Here is a 24299-nt window from a genome sequence, read left to right on the forward strand (position 1 = left end):
CATTAATTTTTTTTTTTTTTTTTTTTTTTTTTTTTTTTTTTTTTATAGCAAATTCAATCATGTTTCTACTTCAAAATATTTCGTTTCATACTTAGTGATATAACATCACGCGGCATGTTCTAATTTCAACGATCTATTGTTAGTATTCTAGCTTGTATATTTTTTTTTTAAACTGTTCTTGTAATACCACCGACGATGGTCTGCTATTTCCAGACCGAAATATTTGGTTAAATAAATATCTTTCTTGTGATTACGTGATTATATCATTCACTCATGTTAAATTAGCAACTCTGATCGGCTTGCCTAAGGATAAACTTCACCCTCTAGCACACCCTTGAGTGTATGATGTTCCCTGTGACTATGACTTGGTCTACTATGGGCAGACAGGAAAATCTGTTAACATCTGATTGGAAGAACATAAAAAATACATTTGCTACCATTATTATGGCAAATCAGGACTGGCAGACCATGCTTAACAGACACCCCTTCACACAGGATTAGATGAAAACATATTAGAAAACTAATGTGCTATTTAGAAATCATTACAGATCTGAAAGATTATTTTTTGAGTCAACCATGGCTATGAAGAATTCTTCTAACCCAAACAAATATGGTTGCATTAATTTGCAAAAAATTTGGGAGATTTATCTTAAGAGCAACTTAGATCTTTTGTCCATTACAACTGCATTGTTTCACTTACTCACTGTCGTGATGATGTCACTGGCTTTGATGATGCTGATTTGAAAATCAGTGAAATATAAGCAGTTAATAAAACACTTTTTATAAAATAGTTCATGTGGTGTTGTTAATAGTATTAAAAATATTTTTAAGTCATGAAGATGGCAAGAAATTATATTCTTGGTTTCATCCTTCATCCAAATGTAAACAAACAAAGTTTGCACGTGAAGTAACTTCACGACTGGGCTAGAAATCATTAGCCTCTCTATATATACAAGTATTCCAGTAACTTCAAGTGCAAACTTTGCTTACATTTGGATAAAGGATGAAATCAAGAATATGATTTCTTGGCATCTTTAATTTATAGTATAACCAAGTGAAAGAACTTTCAACAGAAATCCACCTATCTGCACACATAACCACTCAGCCCAAGCTCAATGAATTTTAATGAAATTTATTGAGTCAACCCAATATAAGTTTAATTGTCTATTTTAATTATAAATTAGCCAAAATGATGATACAAAATTATATGTTACATATCACAATGAATAAACTATGCCTAATAGTACATAGGCAACAAACTGATAATGATTCAAACTGCTGTGCTACTGTTTGTTGTTGAACCAATCAATTATCGACCAACTAATGAACAATGACAACACCACCATTTCAGAGCAGTTATAGTATGTGGCCATTAAGAAAATTTATGCAAATAGCAGCTGTTTGCATTTTCTACATTAAGCTGTCTATGATGCAAATTTCAACTGTAAGATCAATTTATGCCATTGACAACATATAAATCCAATTAGTGTTTTGATTTAATCTTTTGAACCATTTTCCCTTAGTACCTTAACACACACAAACACATATATGCTTTTTTTTTTGATGTCAGCAAAACTTAAACAGAGATTATTATTACATTCTTATGATTTTGTTGTTGTTTACTGTACTATGAAAATCTAATCTTGCCAACCCCTATTTCACCTAAACTGACTTGTTCTTTAGTAATTTTTCACTGAAGAATTTCTTAACAAAATCAGAATATAAAGTTTTAGTGATTATACTTCATAAAAACTTCCTAATACCTCAAGGAAAGCAAGAGGAACTGATAGTTCTAACTAACTTCAGAAATCTATGCAGTGCCACATTAATTCATCATTGACAGGTGAGTTTATGGATAATGATGACTTAAAAGACTCCAGGGGTATGAGTATAGCAGAAAACAATCCCATTATATCATGTCAGCAGACTATTGCCACTATTCCTAATGGTATTACTATCTGAGATAGTGTAAGTTATGCACAAAATATTAACTAACTGAAACTGGCCGAGTTAGTCGATTTAAGACCTAGAAAAAGTTTTTTCTAGGTCTTATTCTAGTCAACAACTAGAATTAAGTCTATATCATTTTCTTCTGGTTGTCTAGCATTATGGAATCAGAAACAGGGTCACAACCAAAGCATCTATCATACTTAAACACTAAAATGTGAAATACACAAACCTATAGCAATTGTTACTTGCACTTCACTTGCTGCTATTGTAAATCAAGTAGTAAGTATAATAAATTTAGTTTTAATCCTTTATCCAAGTGTGAGCAAACAAAGTTTGCGCCTGAAAATATCTTCAGGACTGGGGTAAGGTAGTACAACATCGGGCAACTTGTAGCAAAGGTGGAACAAGCTCTCCTATCTCAGTATCTCCCATAATGCAACACACATCTCCTTGTGGATATGTATAATGTTATGCATTAAGGGAAGGGGCACTACCCAGACTAGTTTCGACCTTTACTGAGGTCTCTTCAGTGGGAGCCAGGCCCAGAAGTGGAGATACCAGGCAGAAGCAATGGCGAGGTCATCTTTACCTATAGGAGTTGCCAAAAGGTGTGCCACCTTTTTATTAAATTATTCTGGATTTAGAGAAAGAAGTTGAAAGTTTATTTTTCACTTGGTTAGACTATAATAAATTTAGTTTAATCCTTTATCCAAGTGTGAGCAAACAAAGTTTGTGCCTGAAAATATCTTCAGGACTGGTGTTGTACTACCTTACCCCAGTCCTGAAGATATTCTCAGGTGCAAACTTGGATAAAGGATTAAACTAAATTTATTATAGTCTAACCAAGTGAAAAATAAACTTTCTTCATCAAGTAGTAAGTGCAAGCCCAATTTTCTTTTTTTGGTCTCACCTGTCAATTATAAGCTTGCTAAATAACTATTCAATATCATTATTTGATTTCACTGTGGACTGGGATGTGATTTGCTTTTATACTGACCATCATCACATTTACTAATATATATTAGTCTAAATGTTATATTGAAGATGCTTATGATACAATAAGCAAAAATGTTATGAATGAAGTGTTTCACATAAGAATTTGTGTACAGGCAAACCCTCGCTTAATACGATTAATTAATCCATCAATTAATGCGCACCGAGCAAAATCGTGTTAAGCGAATACAATAAACAATAGGAATAATCATAATTCATCCATCAGTAAGCATACATTTGGAAAAATAAAACAAAGAAACTACAGTATAAGCCAGGGGTTCCCAACCCTTTTGTTTCCTAGAGCACATTCAAAATACCGATAGGGCAACATCTATTTTTTGAAGCAAATTTTTTGAATTCTTTTGTTAAATGAATACATACAAAGTTTACATTATAATCAAATGTTTTATTACTTAAAAGTTTATATTATATAAAAATTTAAATAAATATATATATATGTAAGTTAGTGTGATCTTTGGCATTGCATTTCATTGGCCAGTGCTTCATAATTAGGAGAATATGATGATATTCCAGTTCTTAAACTGGAATGAACAACTTCGAATGCACGTCTACTTTACATTGTATGTGTTTAATACTCTTCATGTGTCATATAGCATGCCATGAATTTTTGCGTGATTATTTCAAACTATACGGCACACAGTTGAACAGCGGCGGGGACACACAAATTGGTCGACGGGCACCATGGTGCCCGCAGGCATAGGGTTGGGAACCCCTGGTATAAGCTATATTAGAGGATAAAATCACCAAAGTTAATATGAATCAGTTGCTTAAATATTTATCTAATGTCTAAAGATTTGATTGAGCTAATTTTTAACAAAAAAAAGTAAGTAAAGATGTTGGAATCGTGCTCAATGTTTTCATCTTGTCATGCATTTGGGATAGCTGCTGATTGCTTTATCAAGATTTTGGCAGACTTTGAAGCTTCATTCCATGTCAGAATTAGCATCAAACAAAGTTTCCTTAGTATGCTCAATGCAATTGAAAACTAGCTCAAGTTCTTTTGCAGTTAGCGTCTTAGTCGTAACATTCTCTTCTTGTTCACACTCCTTACCTTCCTTTTCTTCATATACATGCTATTCTTTTAGTTGAAGGAGATCATTCTCGCTTCAATGTTCTGAATGGGAATCTAGCAAGTTTCTCACGGCTTCATTATCCAGTTCATTAAATCCAAGTTCTTTTCCAATTGTGCTGATTTCTTCAATGTTAGATCTTGGATTGTGTACATGATAAACATAGACTTCAGTTTAAAGTTGCCTTCTGCATTGCCTCCTAATAAAAGCGTATGACGATCTTTTGATACTTTGTATCCTGGTTGAGATGCATCAGTTTTAGCCTAGGAAAGTTTTTGTTGGCATACACTTCCAAAAGAAACCAATTTCGCTGACGTTGATTATATGCTGATCGTCATAATTCCCCTCTTGAATTATGCTTTGCAATTCTTCAGAAACTTGGCCACAGGATCTTTATCAGCACTAGCAGATTCCCCAGTTATTCTTACATTATACAGTCCAGTTCGATTTTTAAAACGGCCAAACCATTCTAAACTCGCAATAAAGCTTTCACATTCCTCTTGAAATTTGGTCTCTTTCAACGAGGTAAAAATATTGAGAGCTTTTGCTTGAATATTCCCTGTACTAAAGGGTATAATCTTCAATCCAGAGTGATAAAAGATGCTCCATCTTGATCATTAAATGTCTTCTATTATGGGTGATCTGCATGCTTAAAGAAGCAGCAGCAACTTTTCCTTGTTCTTTGTATTCTTTGCTCTTATTTAACATAGTCCAAACTGTAGACTCGCTGTATCCCAGATCTAGCACAATCATTGTATTACTAGCATCACTTTCAAGTCTCTTAATGACTTCCAGCTTTTCTGCTCACTGCAGATTGGCGACAAAAAATTTCGCATAAAGTAAAAAAAATCACGTCAACTGATTAATCACTTGCTTAAAGCAGGAAAGAGTTTAATTTCACTCAATTGCGCTAACTGATTATCGCACATATTGAATTCGCGTTAAGCAAGGTTTTCTTGTATTAGTTTCATATGTTAATGGAATAGGTACTGTAGATTCTTATCAAATAGAAGAGCTGGACTGGATTGTTTTGAATAATAGTCAAAGAAACTAAGGCTATGAGGCCAGTGTATTATGTCTTAATCGTCAATGTTTTTCTGGCCACTGCCTGTTTTGCAAAATGAAAAAAATAAAAAATAAAAACTGAGTTTCTTTGAGGAAAAACCCTGCTACATCCACATGGGACTAGCTAAATCAACTTTGGTTTGAAGAAAAACTTAGAAGTTCTTCATGTCCTAGACTGGACGGAAAACTAGATTTCTTCAACCATCCCAAGAGGTGACAGTTTTTCATGATTCAGTAATACATGCAGAGCCAAATAACCAGCTGCTTATATTTTGTATTACTATAGGAAGAATCACCTAAAAACGTGAGGATTAAACTCAGGTGTAGACTGCAAAAATGGATTCTCATCAGCATTGTATAGATACACAATAGTTGGACATCACACCTTCGATCTGCAAAAATTTCTGCTCACAAGAAATGGAATTCTGAAAATAACGTTCTTTATATCTACTTAAATCATCAATCAAACTAATGGAGGCTAAAAAGATGACTATTCCAGATGAGCAGTAGTGCACACTCCTTCTCCTTGAGGTGTGCCTGCTTAATCCATATAATAATAGCATACAGTAAACCCTCGATTTAACGGACAAAAGTTCCTGCCTGTATGCCATATGAAAATTTAACATTCTGTTAATTTTAAAATACTTTTTACCAAGATTTGCTTATAATTAAATTAACAGGTTATTTTTTGTTATTAATTTCCTGTTATTTTTAACAAATTTTGGAAAATAGGCCACCATATGCTAGAAAAACACTGAAGTAATTTAGCCGACATAAATGAGTCACCACTCATAAAACATGTTCGGCGAATGATGGATGTGATCACACCAATCACACTGTAATTGGTTCTTTTGTCATGTGGCATGACTTTCTGCGGCAAATTTATTACACACATTTTCGTAATTTTAGGGAGTTAATTATATAAAAAAACAGCAGAATTCAAAGTTCAAAAAGCTCAACATCGAACATTAACTTATCTAAAAGTCTGAAAATTGTGTGTAAAACAATTTTTTTTGTTATTACAGTGCTAATATTGATAAATTTGCAGTATAATGTTACAGATATTTTTTATTTTAAAAAATTAGCAATTTAACGGACACCCCTTAGCCCCTATTAGTCCATCTAATCGAGGGTTTACTGTATTATAATTCCTCCAGTGAACATTTCAATGATTTCTGAAGCTGGGTGAAAGGTCTACATCCTCATTTAGGAAACAAGTCTCAATCTAGTATCTTCAACTACTTGATGATTTTTCATAATAGCAAATAGTGTACACAAAATCCCAACTGTGATGATCATTAAATGGCTTCAACGCTTGTTATAATAAGGAAATCAATTTGTACAAAATATTTCATTACTGATAAATGATTTTTGTCTTCCTTTATTATCCATCTTTCATCCTCCTGTTATGAAATCTGGCTAAGTCCATAATAAAAATTGAGTCATTAAGAACTTGAAAATTAACTTAAGATCAATTTCAAGTTAATTCATTGTTTATGACTAAATAACATGAACAAAAATTGGTGAAGAAAAGGGCATTTGAATCCAAGTGCATTTTTTAAAAACAGAATAGGAGAGAAAAGGTAAAGAAAGCAGATTACTGATACCAGAAAAAAGATGGAGAAAAAGAGGGAGAAAGATCTAAATGGATAAATTTGAAAAGTTGAAAAGTTCCTAATGCAAAGAGTTAACTTTGCATTAGGAACACCTACCTAATAATGCATTGGTCCACCTTTTTGTGCAATCATGGCTTGCGATGCCCAGGAACAGATTCCACAAGCAGTCGAATATCCTCCATGCATAACTAAACCCATGTCCACTGCAGCAACTCTCAGTGAGTTTACACTAATTCCATGGAGGAAGATTAACAGTTTAACTTCATCGGGCTTGTTAAGAAGATTAACAAGCCTGATGACAAGGTGCACTGTCCTGTTGAAAGATGGCACTGGTTGCGGTAGACCTCCTGCAGATGGAGATCATTAGTTAATAGATCTCTGTAGTGCTCACCATTCAGTGTTTGCAGGATGATAACCTAGGGCGTGCCAGGAAAAAGTTCCCCAGACCATAACACCACATCCAGCGAACTGTTGAACCCCAACTATACAACCAGGGGGATAGGACTTCGTGCTGTTTATATCAAATGCAAACCCAGCCATCAGCTGGGAATGGGAAATGGGACTCTTCACTCCAGATGACCTTCTTCCATCTGTCGAGGGTCCACTGCCGACATTCCTTGGCCCATGCAAAGTGTTGTTTGCAATGCCGGCAGTGGACCCTCGACTTTACAATTACTTGCTGACATCTTCCCACAAGATATTGCAAAATTATTTGATTTCGTGATGCATTCTGGATATTTTTTGTATCAAAACAAATTCTACAACCAAGTGTAAGGAACAGCCATGAGAAGTCCACTTTCACCTGCTTTAGCCAACTTTTATTTGGAACATCTAGAAGACGTCCTGTTTTCATCTAAAGGGTGTCCCAAAATTCATGCAAGATTTAAATTTAGTGCCATTTGTGCAGTAAAGTGTTGCCAACGAGGAAAAAAAGACAGCGTGACAGCTGACAGTTCAGGGTTATTAAAAATGGAGCGCTACACGAAAGAACAATGCATTTTCATTGTTGAGCAATATTTTAAAAATAATGAAGGTTTGGCAGCTACAGTTCGCAATTTTGTTCGTACAAAATATGGTCGGAATAGTGATTTAACTTCATCAAATGTGAAAAGATTAATTAAAAAATTCAAGGAAACTGGATCAATTAGTGATCTTATACACTCTGGCCGTCCTTCAACAGAAAACATCGAAGCAGTTCGTGAGAGTGTTGCTGAGAGTCCAGGAACATCAATTCGGCACCGTGGTCTTGAATTGGGCATTTCGAGAAGTTCTCTACAGCGTATTCTCACGAAAGATTTGCATCTTTATGCTTACAAAGTTCAACTGACTCAAGAACTGAAGCCTACTGACCACACACAGCGAATAGAGTTCGTTGAATGGATTATGGAAGAACAACAACAAGTGGATGCTTATTTTTCGAACAAAATCATCTTCAGCGAAGAGGCTCATTTTCATCTTGATGGCTTCGTTAATCGACAAAATTGTCGCATTTGGAGTTCAGAAAATCCACGAGTGATTGTTGAGAAACAAATGCATCCAAAACGTGTCACTGTTTATTTGCAGATTTTGGGCTGGAGGCATCATCGGTCCATTCTTCTTCGAAAATGCAGCTGGTAAGGCAATAAGTTAATGGTGCTCGCTATCGCGACATGATAATCCAGTTTTTTGTGCCTAAATTGCAAGATATGGATGTGGATGACGTGGAATGATGTGGTTTCAACAAGACGGCGCCACATGCCATACAGCCTGAGAAACAATTCAATTACTGCATGAGTCATTTCCTGGTCGTGTAATTTCCCGTTTTGGTGATCAGAATTGGCCGCCCAGATTATGTGACTTAACGTTGGACTTTTTTGAAGTCTAAGTTTTATGCCAACAAGCCCACGACCACCCATGCCTTGAAGGAGGAAATTGAGTGCTGTATCAACGAAATTCAGCCACATTTATGCAAAACGGTCATGGAAAATTTCGACAAAAGAGTGCATATGAGCCAGCAAAGCCATGGAGGCCATTTACCCGATATGCTATTCCATGCATAACCCTATACTGTATACTTTATGAATCAATAAGAAATTTCAATTTTTAATTAAAAACCCGTGTTTTCTATCAAAATTACTTCTTGCGTGAATTTTGGGACACCCTGTAGATAGTTTTCTTACAGTAAATTATGTCCTAATTTAACATGACAATTGTTATATTAGATTTAAGATTCTGGATTATTTACAGTCCTGTTTATAGTTAACTCTTAGGGAGAAAGGTTCCATGGGTAGAATATGTGCCTTCCATATGCTTGGGATTTTTAGACCATCATTGTTAAGATTAGGGTGGTTGATAAGAATCTCACAGGCTTCCTTAAATTTACATTCATACCATGTTTTGGTGTGATGTAAACAACTGGTGCTTTTCCAGTCAATTCTATGTAAAGTGTTCAGGGCATGATCAGAAAAGTCAGCTTCCCTATAGTTATTATATTTAATGTGTCGTTTATGTTCCTTTTGTCTGATAGGAATTGTGTCCTGTTTCCCCTATATATATGGTAGATTACAGGTGCAATAAATATGGTATACTCCAGGGTGGACCAATGGAGGGAGTGGGTCTTTGGATGAGGTGAGTAAGCTTTTTAATTTTGCAGGAGGTTTAAAGATGGCTTTAAGGTTGTATTTCTGTAGTATTCTGTTTATTTTATCTGATGTCCCTTTAATGTATGGAATGGTTATAGTTTTATTGTAGTCTAGTTTATCTTTGTTTGTTAGTGACGTCTTGTAGAGAATTTTGTTAATAGTGTTTTGGCTGTAACTATTTTTTAGGAAAGGATTACTGATAACTTTAAATTCGTCTTTAAGTGCTTGTTCATTGGAGCATATCTTTAAAGCCCTATTTCTTAGAGTATTAATGACATCTAGTTTTTGTGTTGAGCCAGTATGTGTCAGTTTCTGGTAAACAGTGAAGGAAAGACTGCCAGAAGGAAGACGTGTGACAAGTGTATCTAGAAACGGAAGTGCGTTCTGCTTTTCAATCTCAATTGTGAACTGTATGCGTTTGTATTGTTTGTTTAGGTTGCTGAGGAAAGTGTCTAATGTCTGGGAGCCATGGGGCCAGATAGAGAAAATATAGTCAACATATCTAAGCCAGACTTTGGGTTTTAAAGGAGAGGAATCTAGAGCATGTTGCTCAAAATATTATAAAAGTTAGCAATAGTGGGGGGGGGGGGGATAATGGCGAGCCCATGACTGTGCCTTCTTTTTCTTTTTGTAGGTAGAAAAAGCATTTTGCCACACAAAATAACCAGAATGTAATACATGCGCAAAGAGCGCCATGATATCTGGAGGGAATTTGTCCTGTAAAAGAAGGTGTCATTGTGTCATTGATTGGGACATTCGTAATTTTTTTTCTTTTTCTAATTTAACACGTTCGCTGCTACACTACTTGGGCATAGTTTGTTAACATATGCCAAGCAATTTCACTTCTTCAAGGTCAGTATGGGTAATCTTGTTGCCGGCGGTAAGCGTCATATGAGTATATTCGCAGTTGGCTTGTGATGCTCATATACCAACTACAAGTATACTCGTAGTTGGCAGTGAACGTGTTAATGTCGTGGATTACATTTATAAAGTGTTGTGAGTTTCAGATATAGGAAGGGAAATAACCTACCAACTCCTTGAGTGTTGATGCTAATTTCTTGGCTAGGTGATAATTCGGGCTGTCTATACCTTCGACTATCGGCTGGAGTGGTGTGTTTTGTTTGTGTATCTTTGGTAGACTATAAATTCTCGGAGAACAAGCATAGTGATGAAGTAATTTTTTGACTGTATCTTCGGGCCATGTAGTAACTCATTTAAGTAGCTTTTCTGTTTTCTTTTTTATTCTATTGGTTGGATCGTAGTTAACAAGTTGATATGTACTGTTGGCAAAGACTAGCAGATTCATTTTTTCTAAATATGTGGTTCGATTTAGAATAACGGTGGCACTGCTTTTATCAGCTCTAGTTATTAAGATGTCCAGAGTTGATTTTAGTGATTTAACCACTGTTAATTTGTGTTTCGTTAAGTTGCTTGTTATTGTTTTCTTATAATTTACATTTAAAATGTTGGCGGTTTCTAAACGTATTTTATCTGCTATGGTAATTGGGATGAATCTTAAGTCTCATTTAATATTACAAATAAAATCCAGTTTGTTAATCGATCTGGGTGCTAAGGCAAAGTTTAAACCTTTGCTGAGTAGCAAGAGTTCATCTTTGTTCAAGGCATGGTTGGATAGGTTCACTACGTTATTTTTACCTGAAGGCAATTGGTGGCTCCTGGTGTTTCTTGCTTCTGGTTGGTTGTTAACGTTCATGCGGAGAAATTCAAATGTGTCCATTGGTTTTGTCGATCTTTTAGTCTATGAAATTTTCTTTCTTTGTTTGAAGGATATGGTTCGCTGAGTTGTCCATAATCTTCTCAAGGATAACCCAAATATCTGCGTTCAAGTAACTTGAACGTTCAGATTTAATTCTGTACCCAGTTTTGAGTGAAGGCCAAATTTTTTCTAGTAGCCTGGATCTGTTCTCTGAGTAACGCTTTCTCCATGCGGTTGTATATTCATTGCACCTTTGTTGAGGTAAATTTTCTCTTAAGTTTGATGTAATTCGGAATGATATTGCTGTCCCTACAACGTTTTAAAAATGCCAGTCGATTGATCAAACCAGAAACACGACTCTTCAACTTACCGTATTGATTGCATCGCTTGTGGGTTGAATCTCCATGAATTATCAGAATCCTTTCTTTTTAGTGTTACATGGTGATCAGCATTCATTTTAGAAATTATGGACTTTACAACCATGTTATAAATAACTATTTTAATTTCCCGACGTTTCGACCTTCATACTAAGGTCATCATCTGAAGTATAAACAAATATACAAGGAAAAGCCGAGTTACATTTCACACAGTATAGTAAAGAGACAATGATTTGATCAACGGTTATTCTACTGGCATGACCTGTAGTGAAAATATAATACATATCAAAAAAAAAAAAATTATATAAAAAATATAAATAAAATTAAAAAATTAATTAGAAACTACATCAAAGCTATATTCTATTTAAGATAACATCAGAGAAACATTCTTTCATATAGATAGTTTTCTTACAGTAACAATGATGTCCTAATTTAACGTGACAATTGTTATATTAGATTTAAGATTCTGGATTATCTATCTTGGGTAGAATCAAAGTGATTAATGATCAAAGCTGGATAAATAGAAGGAGACCTCCATATCATCTTTTAACGGATTCAGGGAACCCGGGGCTTCTGACCTAATGCCTAATCCATACCTTCTCATAGTGTACCCTGTTAGGGATTTAGCTCACCAAATTGTATTCTTATTGGCTTAAACCATAATGCAAAATAATGGTATAACATAACAAAATTTCTTGCCGGCTGGAGTGTTGTACAGTTAAACAAGGCCGCCTTCCCCCCAAAACCATTGTTGTTTTCATCAGAGAACCAGAGCAACAGCACAAAGTTAGCTACTGAACCACGTCCCAACTTAACATCAAGAGCTCAAGATTGGAACTATCAACTTAAGAAGCATCAATGGGGGAATGAATGGGCTAACAGGAGAATTGGATAAGTATCAGATCGACATAATAGTACCAAATCAACACAATCAAAGAAAACAAACAGGTGAGATCTTTCTAAGCAACAAATACAGTGTTATATTCAGGCAACAACAATCAGGGAAAAGGAGTAACTATAGTTTTCCACACTAAATTATGAGGATAATGTTCTTGAATGGCATGATATCAAGTACAGTGAGGCGGGAAAATATTACAATGAAGAACTGGACAATGAGACTTACTTGTGCATATGGTCACACAGAAGGTTCTACTAAGGAAGAAATGAAGGAATTTTTTGAGGCATTAGAGAAGGAGCTAACATGATGAAAAAGGAAGATTTTCCACAAGAGAGAGAGCTCTACTGCAGATGACTGGAGTAGAGCTCTCTCTTGAGGAAAATCTAAACAACGGAGTAGGAAATGATTACCAGACATATAGAAATGTTTTGAGACAATTTGGAGAAAAGTGCAAAGCTAATAATAATGATAAATGCCAGCTGGATTTCTTTTCAGGACATGGATTAGTTATTATTAACATCATGTTCCAAGATAAAAATGTGCACAACTTCACATGGAGAGAAGATGCAAGAAATAAGAAAAGGTTCATACACTATATTACTGTTGATAGTAATGTTTTCCCACTCGTTAAGGACACTAGAGTATATATACAGTAGATTAGAAATTGGAAGTGATCACCATTTGGTTTTGAGCAAGATAAAATTGAATTTCATAACAAAAAGAAGAGTACATAAGAAAGTTAAAACAAATCAAAGTTCAGTGGCTTTCAGAGGTGAACTGTAGACTAAAATAAACATTGTTCAATAAAAAATGAGTTTGAAAACAAGAAACAAACTTTAGAGATGCAGTGGCAAATCCTGAAGAAAACTGACTGATTCAAACAGAGGGGCATGTGGCAAGATTGTGTGCTATGATTTAGAAATCAGAACTTCATGGTGGACTCAGGAAGTTAAAGAGGCACCTATGGAAAAGAAGAAAGCATACTGGAAGTTCCTGAGACATAGTTAGTCAACTTGTGATCTTAGTGAATACAAATGTAAGAAAGTAAAGCATTGTGTAAAACTAGCTAAATAAGTTATGGGAAGGCTTTGGTAAGAACACAAAAAATAAATATCAGGAAGGTGGCGAAATATTCTGGAGGCTATTGAAAAAGCATAGAAATGGAGGAAAGAGTAAGATGATAAAGGTGGCCTAAAACTGACGATAAAGATATTCTAGATGCCTGAAGTAATTACTTTGAAATACTGCTGAATGAGACAAGCAGTGCCAGCATGATGGTAGATGGTGCAAACAAGAGTGCAATCAGGAATACATCAAATAGAAAAAGCCATCAAAACCTTGAAATGTGGAAAAGCAGCTAAAGTATATGATATTTGAACCAGAAATGGTCAAATACGGAGGTATAAAAGTTTTACTGGGCTGCAGTGCATAACTCATAAAACCTGGATAGAGGGTGAAATTCCAGATGACTGGAGTAGAGCCTTCTTGTATTCATCCATAAAAGCGGAAATAAAACTGAATGTGAGAATTACACAAGTATCTCCTTACTGAGTGTTCTTGGTAAGATTTATGCAACTTTACTTGAGAAACATTTAAGAAGAATTGTAAAAGGGAAGCCTGTTGAAGAACAAGTTGAATTCAGGCCAAACAAAAGATGCTAGGATCAAATTTTCACTTTAAGACAAATAGTGAAGAAGTCATGGGAATATAAGAAGGATCTATATTTAAGTTTTGTAGATCTGGAAGAGGCATATGATAAGGTGCCAAGAGAAAAGCTGTTCAAAATGCTACAGTTATATGGTGTAAATGCAACATTATATTAAGCTATATTTAAGTTGTAAATCAGCAGTTAGAACTGAAGGAGTTATGAGAAGATGGCTTAATGCTAAACTAGGTGTTTGATAAGGATGTACATCTTCTCAATGACTGTTATTCATTATGTATACGGATCATACTGTAAAGGAAAGTGGCATTAAATTTGATACAAAACTGAAATGTTAATCTCAGCTCTTTATTTTATGCAGATGATGTTATATTTCTAAATAAATCCTATGCAAGTATGCAGGATTCCCTGATTAAAATGAATAACTACTGTGATAAATTTGGTATGACATCAACTGCATTCTGAATGGAGTCCCTATAGAACAAGTAAAACATTTCAGTTATTTGGGCACAATTTTTAGTGAACATGGCAAATTAAATATGGAAATGGACAGTAGAATTAGCAAAGCTGATATGGTAGGAAGCCAACTGAATAAATTTATATGGAATAAGAGAAAATTTAGTCAAAACATGAAATTAGCTGTATACAAGGCAGTGTTCAAAGCAATTTTGACGGTTGTAGGTGTCCTCCCGCGATGAGTCTTCGGACTCCTTGGAGGCGTCACGAATAATAATAATAATAATAATTTATGTATCAGACAGTTGGGTTAGAAATAAAACACTTGATCAAAGACCAGAGATTTGAGAGTTGTGAGAAAGATTAGGGGAGTGTAATAGATGGCATCAATGATAGTATCATATTAAAAATGAGGATATGAGGAAGGAAATTAACATTGTTAATATACAAGAATCTGTAAGAAGAGCTGTCTTCAGATAATATTGCCCCTTGAATAGAATGGAAGAGGGAAAGGTTAGCAAAACAAGTGGTCCTTTCCAGAATGGTGGGGAAAAGACCAAGAGGAAGATCATGATCTAGATGAATTGATATAGTAAAAAATGCCTTAGAAGAGAAATATAAGATCTAATAATAATATTGGAATCTTGACACATAATAGATTAATTTGGAAGAAAATGCTGATAAGGAAGTAGTAATGATGCAAGTTTTTCATGCAGTACTATCATAATATCCTGTACACTACTTGAGGGCACAACAGGAATTTGATGCTGATGATAAAAAAATAGTTCATGTCCTTTTTTGCTCACAATGTTATTTTGACCTCTTTGGCTACTAACTCTAGGTATCCTAAATCCAGTCAACCATAGAATACCAGAAATCCTCAACTTTCTCGATGCTATCAGCAGATGGTAGTTTGACTAATCAATGATCATTTTCTGTTTTCATGCCTTGTCTTTTCTAGAGGTACATCCATGATAACTATTCTAATGAATAATCACCAAAAGAGAAGTATAATTGAAAAAGTGTTCTTTTAGACGTTTTTCCAATACCTTACAAAAAAGTTGATGAAAAACAACATCCAAGAGCAAAAGTGAAGTTTTATATTTTTTGGAGATGAAAAAAAAAAAAAAAGCTTATATCATTCTCAATAATGAATTAACCAAATAAGTACCATGTAGGTACTTTAACGAGGTTAAATAAGCATAAAAACACAATGAAATTGATCTGACTGTTATGCAGATAGCCTATTAAATCAATTTATATATAAATAAATAAAAATTAAAAAAAACTTAAAAACATGAAACTAATATTATATGTAAAACTGTTTCTCAAACCAGCTTTTAAACAATGAATCAGGGCTGGATAAGAAACAAAACAGATAAGGTGGAAAATGATTTTTAAGAAAAATTAGAAAAGTGAAGACACTTTTGGCAGAATTATCTAAAAAATAAAAACAGTAGACCAGAGGGTGAAATTATTAATCAAGAATGTATGCTCTCTTAGTCCCACAGCACTAATTGTGGTATGGGACTTTCTAGGGGGTTGACATTATTAATCCAAAAAATAAAATAAAGCTGGTTTAATTTAAGATGGCATGGTCATTTAAACCCTATAAAACAATATGAAACAAAAACAACTTGGAAATGTCAATACAATATCAAGATACAATTAGCATTATTGAATTAAATAATTCAACAATTTAGAAGAACAATAATAATAGAAAAGTAGCAGGGCTATCACAGGATCGTCAACATGTGGATGAAACAGAAAGCAATATTTCATTCAATGATGATGAAACTTAGCTTATCCAATTATCAAGAATTAAAGATCACTACTAATCTCTTCCAATCCCAGCAGACTAAGAGTAGTCTCAATGCATGAATGTAGGGTTATTCACATGTCCCACAGGCCACATTTGATTTGCAGGATTTCATATACATATCCCTGTCTGCAGTTAAAACATCATGTTGTAAAAATTTGATGTAGCTTAAAAATATCAAAGCGCTTTACATCGATTTTTTTTACAGAGGTCAAGTCCATGAGAATGTTGTAAAAATAACTTGTTTCTCTCTGTATATTTTGTACTAGATATTTTTGTAAATAACCCTTTGGAAGTTAACTGTATATACTCCTTTAATAAGAATGTTTTGGAGTGTTAAAAACAAAGGTAATGTTTTGTCGTCGGAGCTGTATGTAATAGATCTACATGTCTGCATAAGAAAGGTTGTTTATGAAATTTTGTGTGTATGTATACTTACAAGATCTGCACGTAAACACTTTCGAAGTCAGAAAGGTTCAAACATCTTTCCAATGGCCGGCAACTTACAATCAAAAGAAAGCGGGCCGAACTTGAAAGAAGATGAAAAGTCCCGCCGAGTTCTTTGAGGGTTACAAACTTCGTGCGAGGTCTCAGAGAAGGCATAATAAAAAGGGACAGAGTCAAGCGTAAGGAGCTTCCCAGTTCGAGACATTGCTAGAGAGAGAGACGACTTCTAGGCCAGAGAGAGGGTTTCTAGAGGCTGCAGACAGAGCTCCCCCACTTCCAGTCTAGAGAGAGCTTCGAGTTGCCAAAAGCAGAAGTTCCAATTGCCAGAGAAAAGTTCCAGACCAGAGAGGGATCCCGGTTGACAGTTGGCGGCAATTACAGTTTCTTAGAGGCGGGAGCTCAAGCTACTTGAGGCGGCAGTCGTCCAGGCATTTTCAGCGGCCAAAGCAGAGGAGAAAAAGCGATGTAAATTACCTGAAGCAGCTTCGCTCGGAAGTTTTTCTTTTCGCCATGGGAGAACAACATTTTGCCGGAGCTGTATGAGTACCACAGGTCGCTGTTTACAGCCCGCTATTTTTTCGATGAGATACTACTGAAGTCAAATTTCAGTAGTATCTCTAAATTTCATCTCAGATCTCAAGGAAGCTTGAGATCTGAGATGAAAGAATTGCCATAGAACTTTTAGTGAAAGACTTTTGACTGAATGTGTGATACAGAGCCTTTGTAAGTTACACACTTTTGTATATTCCCTCGTATAGTTGTTATAGAAGGATGTTTAAGATTTTTGTTTAATAGTGATAAGAAGTGCCCTTAAGAGAGTCAATTGGCATGTTGGAAATTGATATCAAATTTGTAAAAATAACTCTAACCTCTTTGCAAGTAAACTAGGAGTTTAATAAGTTGAATTTGTAAGCAGAGAGTTAATAGGCTTTTGAGTTAAAGAGATTAATTAATGTTGAAGTAAAAAGGTTCTAATTTGTGCTAAAGAATTTTTATAGATGGATAGAGAAAGCAATCTCCCTATTGTTTAATTCGTGTATATTTCATAGTAATGTAAATAAAATGTGATTCTTTAAAGATACTTGACATTAGGATTATAAAATATATACACGTTTACACAAGATTATTATTTAATTTGCCAAATATTTCAAATATTTTAAGATTATTACATGAATTTCTGAATTAATATCTTTAATTTAATCATGACTCTGATAAAAAATGTTTACTCTTTTAACACTTAGCAATATGACATCACACGGCTCGTTCTATTTGTGAATGATCAATTGTTCGTATTCCACCTTGTTTTTTAAAACTATTCCTATGTAGCCACTGAAGATGGTCTGTAATATTCAGACTGAAATATTTGGCAAATTAAATAATATTCTTGTGTAAACGTGCATATATTTTATAAGTAAATAAAATATGTTTTGATTTTTTTTATTAAAGGAGTGCTGCCTGATTGTTTATTTTTACAACTGCACTGTTCCTGAATAAATTGGACTTGTGAGCGGGAAATTATGTGAGATAGCCGAAGGGTAAAGTTAAGTAAAAGAATAGACCATGACTGTTTGTGTAAAGTTTTATTGAAGGAATTTGTGTATATGTTATCTTAAACTTTGTTGTTAATGTATTTGTTTCTTCATTCTCATTTTCTGGGAAGTCCTCAAAGGAATGCACAGAAATACAATGGGATCTCACTTTATGCATGGATTTCCCCCTTCTCCATTAGTCGTATTAGCCAATCACTGAGTTTTCAGGAATGCAACTTCTGTAAAGGAGACAAAGTTCTACTTTCTTAGATCCATTTTAATTGTTTTAATAATTAAACTTTTAAGTATCATAATTCAAGTCAGCAATGTCTTAAAAAAATAGTATTTATCAACAGTTGGTAATCATTACCTGAATGTTGACACTCAATGTTTTAAAAACATCATATATCTGATCTTTAAAACCTCTGGACAACATTTCATCAGCTTCATCTAACACAAATATCCGTATATGATTTGTTCCTATAAAATAAAAAGATTTCAGAATTTCTACATAAGAGTAATTTATTATTATTATTATTTGGGTGTGCATTAAATAGTAATCTCGCAAAAGGTTAAAAATCATTAAAGGTCATTACAACTCCTTTTGTGACTTTTTCATACTGGTTTATAGCATTTGCATTTCAACTATGCAACTCACGTCTTTTCCAGTTTAAAGATAAAAGGCTTAAGATTAAAACTATCCTATCTAAATTTAATGAAAAATTCATTTCATGACAAAAATAGATCTGCCACTTCATCATTTTATGTGCGCTGTTAGTCATTTTTACTACTTAGTATAAGGATGTCAGGAGAAATGTTAACTTAGAGAATTTACAGAAGAGGGTTAGTGAATAATAATAACAATAATAACTTTATATGCACATGGCCTCAATACTAAACAGAGCTGTGGTTGATTAATTAAAAAAAAATATTAAACCACCAGTAAAATTTTAATGGTAAAACATAATCAGAAACAAAAGGATAAAAGGTTTAATCAAGCATCAATAATTCAGTGCATACAAAATAACACCTTTGTGTCACAATACAATGCAATACACTGATTTGTTGCATATTGGCTTGCACCTTAAAACAAACTAAATTACATTGGATGGGAATGTAACCAGCCAGACCAGTTACAGAAACAAACAACTATAGGTTCAAATCTCACTGCAGCACACGTCTTTAGGTGGAATTTCACTGCCTAATGTGAGATGATGAAATTTGCTTACAAACAGACTGAAGTGGCTGGAAACACATCCTTTTGGTCTTTATGATAGAAGTCCTGGATTATCTAACCCTCAGCCCCTTACAGTGCTAAACAATGGATGATGAGTTCATAACCATTCACGAGCGAGATTCACATTAAAAAAAAAAAAAAAAAAAGTCGAAATAGTTTACTGCATCTCAGCATACCAAGCAATGATATATATATACATATACTGATCACATACACGGAAGGTTGAAGGACATAATAAGCACATCAGTGTATCTGGAGTGCAGGTAAGGAATCAGAAGTTTGTCTTTTTTTTTTGAAGAATTGCAGGTTATAGTTTGGAAATACTTCTTGCAGTAGGCTGTTCCAGAGGATAGGCATAGACAGAATAAAAGAAAAAAAGCAGGTTTAGTGTATTTGCAGTTGCACAATAAAGGAGTGCTGAGCAGTTACGGCTCTTGTATTAATAGGTGCAACAGAAAGCGGAGTAATGATGGTTGTCAGTTCCAGTGGAGCAATGACCATTGAAGTGCCTGTAGAATAGACACACAGCTGAAACAAAGTATCTGTGAGATAAAGACTGAGTGAATCTGTAAGAGAGAGAGATCATATGAACTGAACTGCCTCTGTACGGCTTCAAGAATTTTTAGAGAAGTTTTAGGTACTCCAGCTCAAACATGTGAACAGTATTCTAAATTCTTAAATAAGAACTACACCAAGAAAGGGTGGGCTAAAAGTCAGAGTAGGATTTGACATTTAAATAACTTTTTTATTCATGAATCAATTTCAGTGATATTACATACAGTGAATGCCTAACATATGGAGATTTGATTAGGTTAGGTATGGAAGATGACATCTTTCAAATGAGCTCCATTTGCCGCTTCGCAAAGTCGGGCTCTTTCGATTGCATTGTTCATAACAGTAGTTATGTTTGAGGATCTATGCTCGAATTTCTGCATGAATATTCTCCTTGAGCTGCTCAAGTGTACGGTTTGTTCACGTACACACGCTCCTTCAGATATCCCCACAGGAAGTAATCGCAGGCTGCAAGGTCGGGCGAATGTGGCGGCCAACTAATCTGGGAATTTCTTGAAATTATCCGCTCACCGAACAGTTGAGCCTCAGGAGGTTCATTGTGGCCCTAACTGTATGGGGAGTTGCCCCATCCTGTTGAAACCACATTTCAGGACGATTTTCCACTGCAGGACGCAAAATATTGTCAACCATATCCCGATATCTCTCACCAGTAATTGTCAAAGTGCCACCATCTTCAGTTTCGAAGAAGTATGGCCCGATAACTTCCTGGTCTGGCAGTTGGTGGAAAGTTCATCACAGAACCTTTTTCCTCTAAGCGTTGCATTAGTTTCTGAATCATTGTCGATGAGGGTCCATTTCTGACTTGGAAATGGCGGCAGTAAGCTCTTTGCGTCAAAATAATGGACCTGTTATGTACCATATGCCTGGGGGAAGGAGTGTCCTAGGTTCAATTCCCGTCAACGACGTGAGGAGTTCAAGGATCTTCCTCAGCCATAGCCAAGTTAGCCAGTCTTGGGTGTGGACAGAAGGATTTTTTTCTGCCAGTTTGTCTGGTGTTTTTCATCCCGCAAGCAGGCAAACCGGTCTGAGGACACACACAGATTACAGTCAGGAATACTGACCCAGCCATAGGTCTGATTTGTCAGCCTATGCCGGTTCCGGAGCCCAGATAAAATTTGGGGCGGACTAGATGGTACCGTGAACTCTCAGATAAAGGGGGAATGCTGTATCATCACACGGAATTTATTTATTTATTTATTAACAAAAAGGTTATTTACATGTCAAATCATACTCTGTCTTTTGGCCCACCCTGTATATATGCATCTGCTTAATTTTTATTTTTAGTGGAAGCTGCATAAGCATTTTGCTGAAAATTTAAACAGCCATACTCCTACAATTGTTCAACATCAGCCTCATGACTTTATATGTACAATCCATTTATGGAAGTTTATAAACATATACAAGTAGAGTGAGGATTAGTCAATCTGTAAGCATTGCTCTAGAGAACAAATGTGAACTATTTCAATTTTTAAGTGTAATTTATTTGACAAAAATTATTAGCAAATCTTACACTTATGTAATTATCAATTGTTAAATTTATTCACATGTAATTTCTTCCATTTCACGCACATTTCTACATGAATGTGAAATGCAATGAAATGACAATGACACTGGAATTCGAATCACCTTGATTCCAACTGATTAGAAATTCCACTAATAAGTTACTTCTTGTTTTTTTTTGTTTTTTTTTAATGTTGCTCTCCCATCCATGAAAGGTTATTAGTAAACCTACAGTAACCATGGGTAGACTAAGGATTATTTTTGCCAAATTTTTATCAATTTTATATATTTTTTGTAATTTTTTAAAAATTTATTTTTACATAGTCTGGAATCCCTGCTCTAGAGACCAAACATGGAACTTTTTCAAGCCACTTCAGGCCTCCAGACTCCAATAAGTGAGGCAATGAAATTCATCTTCCACTTAACTTTAATCAACTATAAATTTTTATTTCATATTCTTTACACCAACATGTGAATTCCATATTATGAATGGATTTACAGAGTGTAATCGAGAAATTCATTTGGCTGTTCAATTTGTTCAACAATTTTTAATCTGTCAGAATAAAGTATAGTTAAGTGAACTTTGGAATTCTTGAGAGCAGCTGAGGATGAAGAAGTGAATATGTCTTAAGCTTTCATGAACCATTAAGGTTCTTAGCTGTGGACTTCACAACCAACTTGAGGATAAGGTGGTTGGCCCTACGGTTCCCGGTGCGTCGTATGTCTGTAGATGCATGTATTCATGGGGCCGGTTTCCCTGTTCTGGGGATGAAAAACGCTAGTTTCCAGGTGACCCCCCCACCTTCATATGGAACTGGCTAACTCACCTTTAGTCGAAAGAGACCAGATAAAGGTTCCTCATATCACGGACTGGAATCGAACTCAGGTCTTTCCAACCAAAGGGCTTCATGTGCACTGACTGAGCTATGGAGGCTCTGAAGTAGTGAATATATTAACTGAAAATTGTCAACAAGTTTTGAAGAAAATATACTGGCCTAGAAATTGGAAAAGATCAGTATTCTATCTCAATTCCAAAAGAATGTGAGAATTACAGAAACACAGTTTTAATTTCACATGCAAATAAAATTATGCTGACAGTGATACAACAAAGGCTGGAGCCATATATATATAAAGAAATGCCAGAAGAAAGCAAGCTTTAGGAGAGATAGAAGATCTAGAGGCTAGAATAAATTTAGTTTAATCCTTTATCCAAGTATAAGCAAACAAAGTTTGCACCTGAAGTATCTTCTGGACTGAGGCAACTTGTAGTAAAGGTGGACCAAGCTCTCATCACTACTCGTCTTAGTATCTCCCATAATGCAAAGCACATCTCCTTGGAGACATGTATAATGCTGTACATTAAGGGAAGGGCCACTACCCAGACCAGTTTCAACCGTTATTGAGGTCTCATCAGTGGGAGCCAGACCCAGAGGTGGTGATATTAAGGTGGAAATAACGGAGAAGTCATATTTACCTATATGAATTGCCAAAAGGCGTCTCACTTTATTATTAAATTACTCTGGATTTAGAGAAAGATGTGGGAAGTTTTTTTCACTTGGTTAGACTATAATAAATTTAGTTTAATCCTTTATCCAAGTATAAGCGAACAAAGTTTACGCCTGAAGTATCTTCTGGACTGAGGAAGCTCATAGTAAAGGTGGACCAAGCTAATTTAATAATAAGGTGAAACACCTTTTGGCAACTCGCACAGGTAAATATGACTTCTCCATTACTTCCACCTTAGTATCACCACCTCTGGGTCTGGCTCCCACCGATGAGACCTCAATAAAGGTCGAAACCAGTCTGGATAGTGGCCTTTCCCTTAATGCATAGCATTATACATCCGCAACGAGATGTGCTTTGCATTATGGGAGATACTAAGACAAGTAGTGATAAGAGCTTGGTCTGCCTTTACTACGAGTTGCCTCAGTCCGGAAGATACTTCAGGTGCAAACTTTGTTTGCTTATACTTGGATAAAGTATTAAACTAAATTTATTATAGTCTAACCAAGTGAAAAAAACTTCCTACAGCTAGAGGCTAGATAACAAACATGAGATGGTTTATGGAATAAACAAAAGAATTTCAGAAGGAAGTATTCATCTGTTTTATTGATTACAAGAAAGCTTTTGATTGTGTAGATCAGAAAACTGTGGAATGTAATGATATCAATGGGAATACCTGCACATCTAATTCTCTTGATAAGAGAGCTGTATGACAACCAAGAAGCTTTAGTTAAAAACAATCGTTGGAGAAACAGTGTTCAAGTGGAAAAAGAGATGTGGCAGGGTTGTATACTGCAGCCCTATTTTTTTAATATTTATAGTGAATATATTATAAGAATGGCTAACTTGCACAAAGACCCAGCAAAAGTAACTGGTGGCAGAAAAATAAATAATTTAAGATATGCAGATGATACAATCCTCATAGAAGAAACTAAGGAAGATATGGAATGAACAAAAGAATTTCAGAAGGAAGTATTCATCTGTTTTATTGATTACAAGAAAGCTTTGATTTCTTGTAATTAATTAAAGCCAGCCTAAATTTAAACATCAGCAAAATAAAAGTGATGGCTTCTGGCAATTTAGATGAATTTATGACTGAGGAAGATAAAATAGATACTGTTGAAACTTATGATTTACTGGGGTCCAGAATAAGAATTGATGGTAAATATGAAGATGAAATTAAAAGCAAGATAGCCATGCAAAAAAAGCTATGTTAAACCTGACAAAAATAATAAAAGACAGAG

The 24299-nt window shown here is 35.0% G+C and overlaps 1 protein-coding gene across 1 annotated transcript in view; it reads right to left on the reverse strand.

Annotated features, from left to right (window-relative positions):
• LOC150100812 (eukaryotic initiation factor 4A-I-like) overlaps positions 1-24299 on the reverse strand; it is a 245289-nt gene that overhangs the window by 67080 nt on the left and 153910 nt on the right. Inside the window, exon 6 of the mRNA XM_090402124.1 lies at positions 18613-18722. Coding sequence (XP_090258250.1) covers positions 18613-18722 — 110 coding nt within the window. The remainder of the gene's footprint in view (positions 1-18612; positions 18723-24299) is intronic.

The sequence above is a fragment of the Typopeltis vanoorti genome, chromosome 12 (genome assembly GCF_054136105.1).
Source record: "Typopeltis vanoorti isolate ZY-2024b chromosome 12, IOZ_Tvanoo_1.0, whole genome shotgun sequence".
NCBI classification, from domain to species: Eukaryota; Metazoa; Arthropoda; class Arachnida; order Uropygi; family Thelyphonidae; genus Typopeltis; species Typopeltis vanoorti.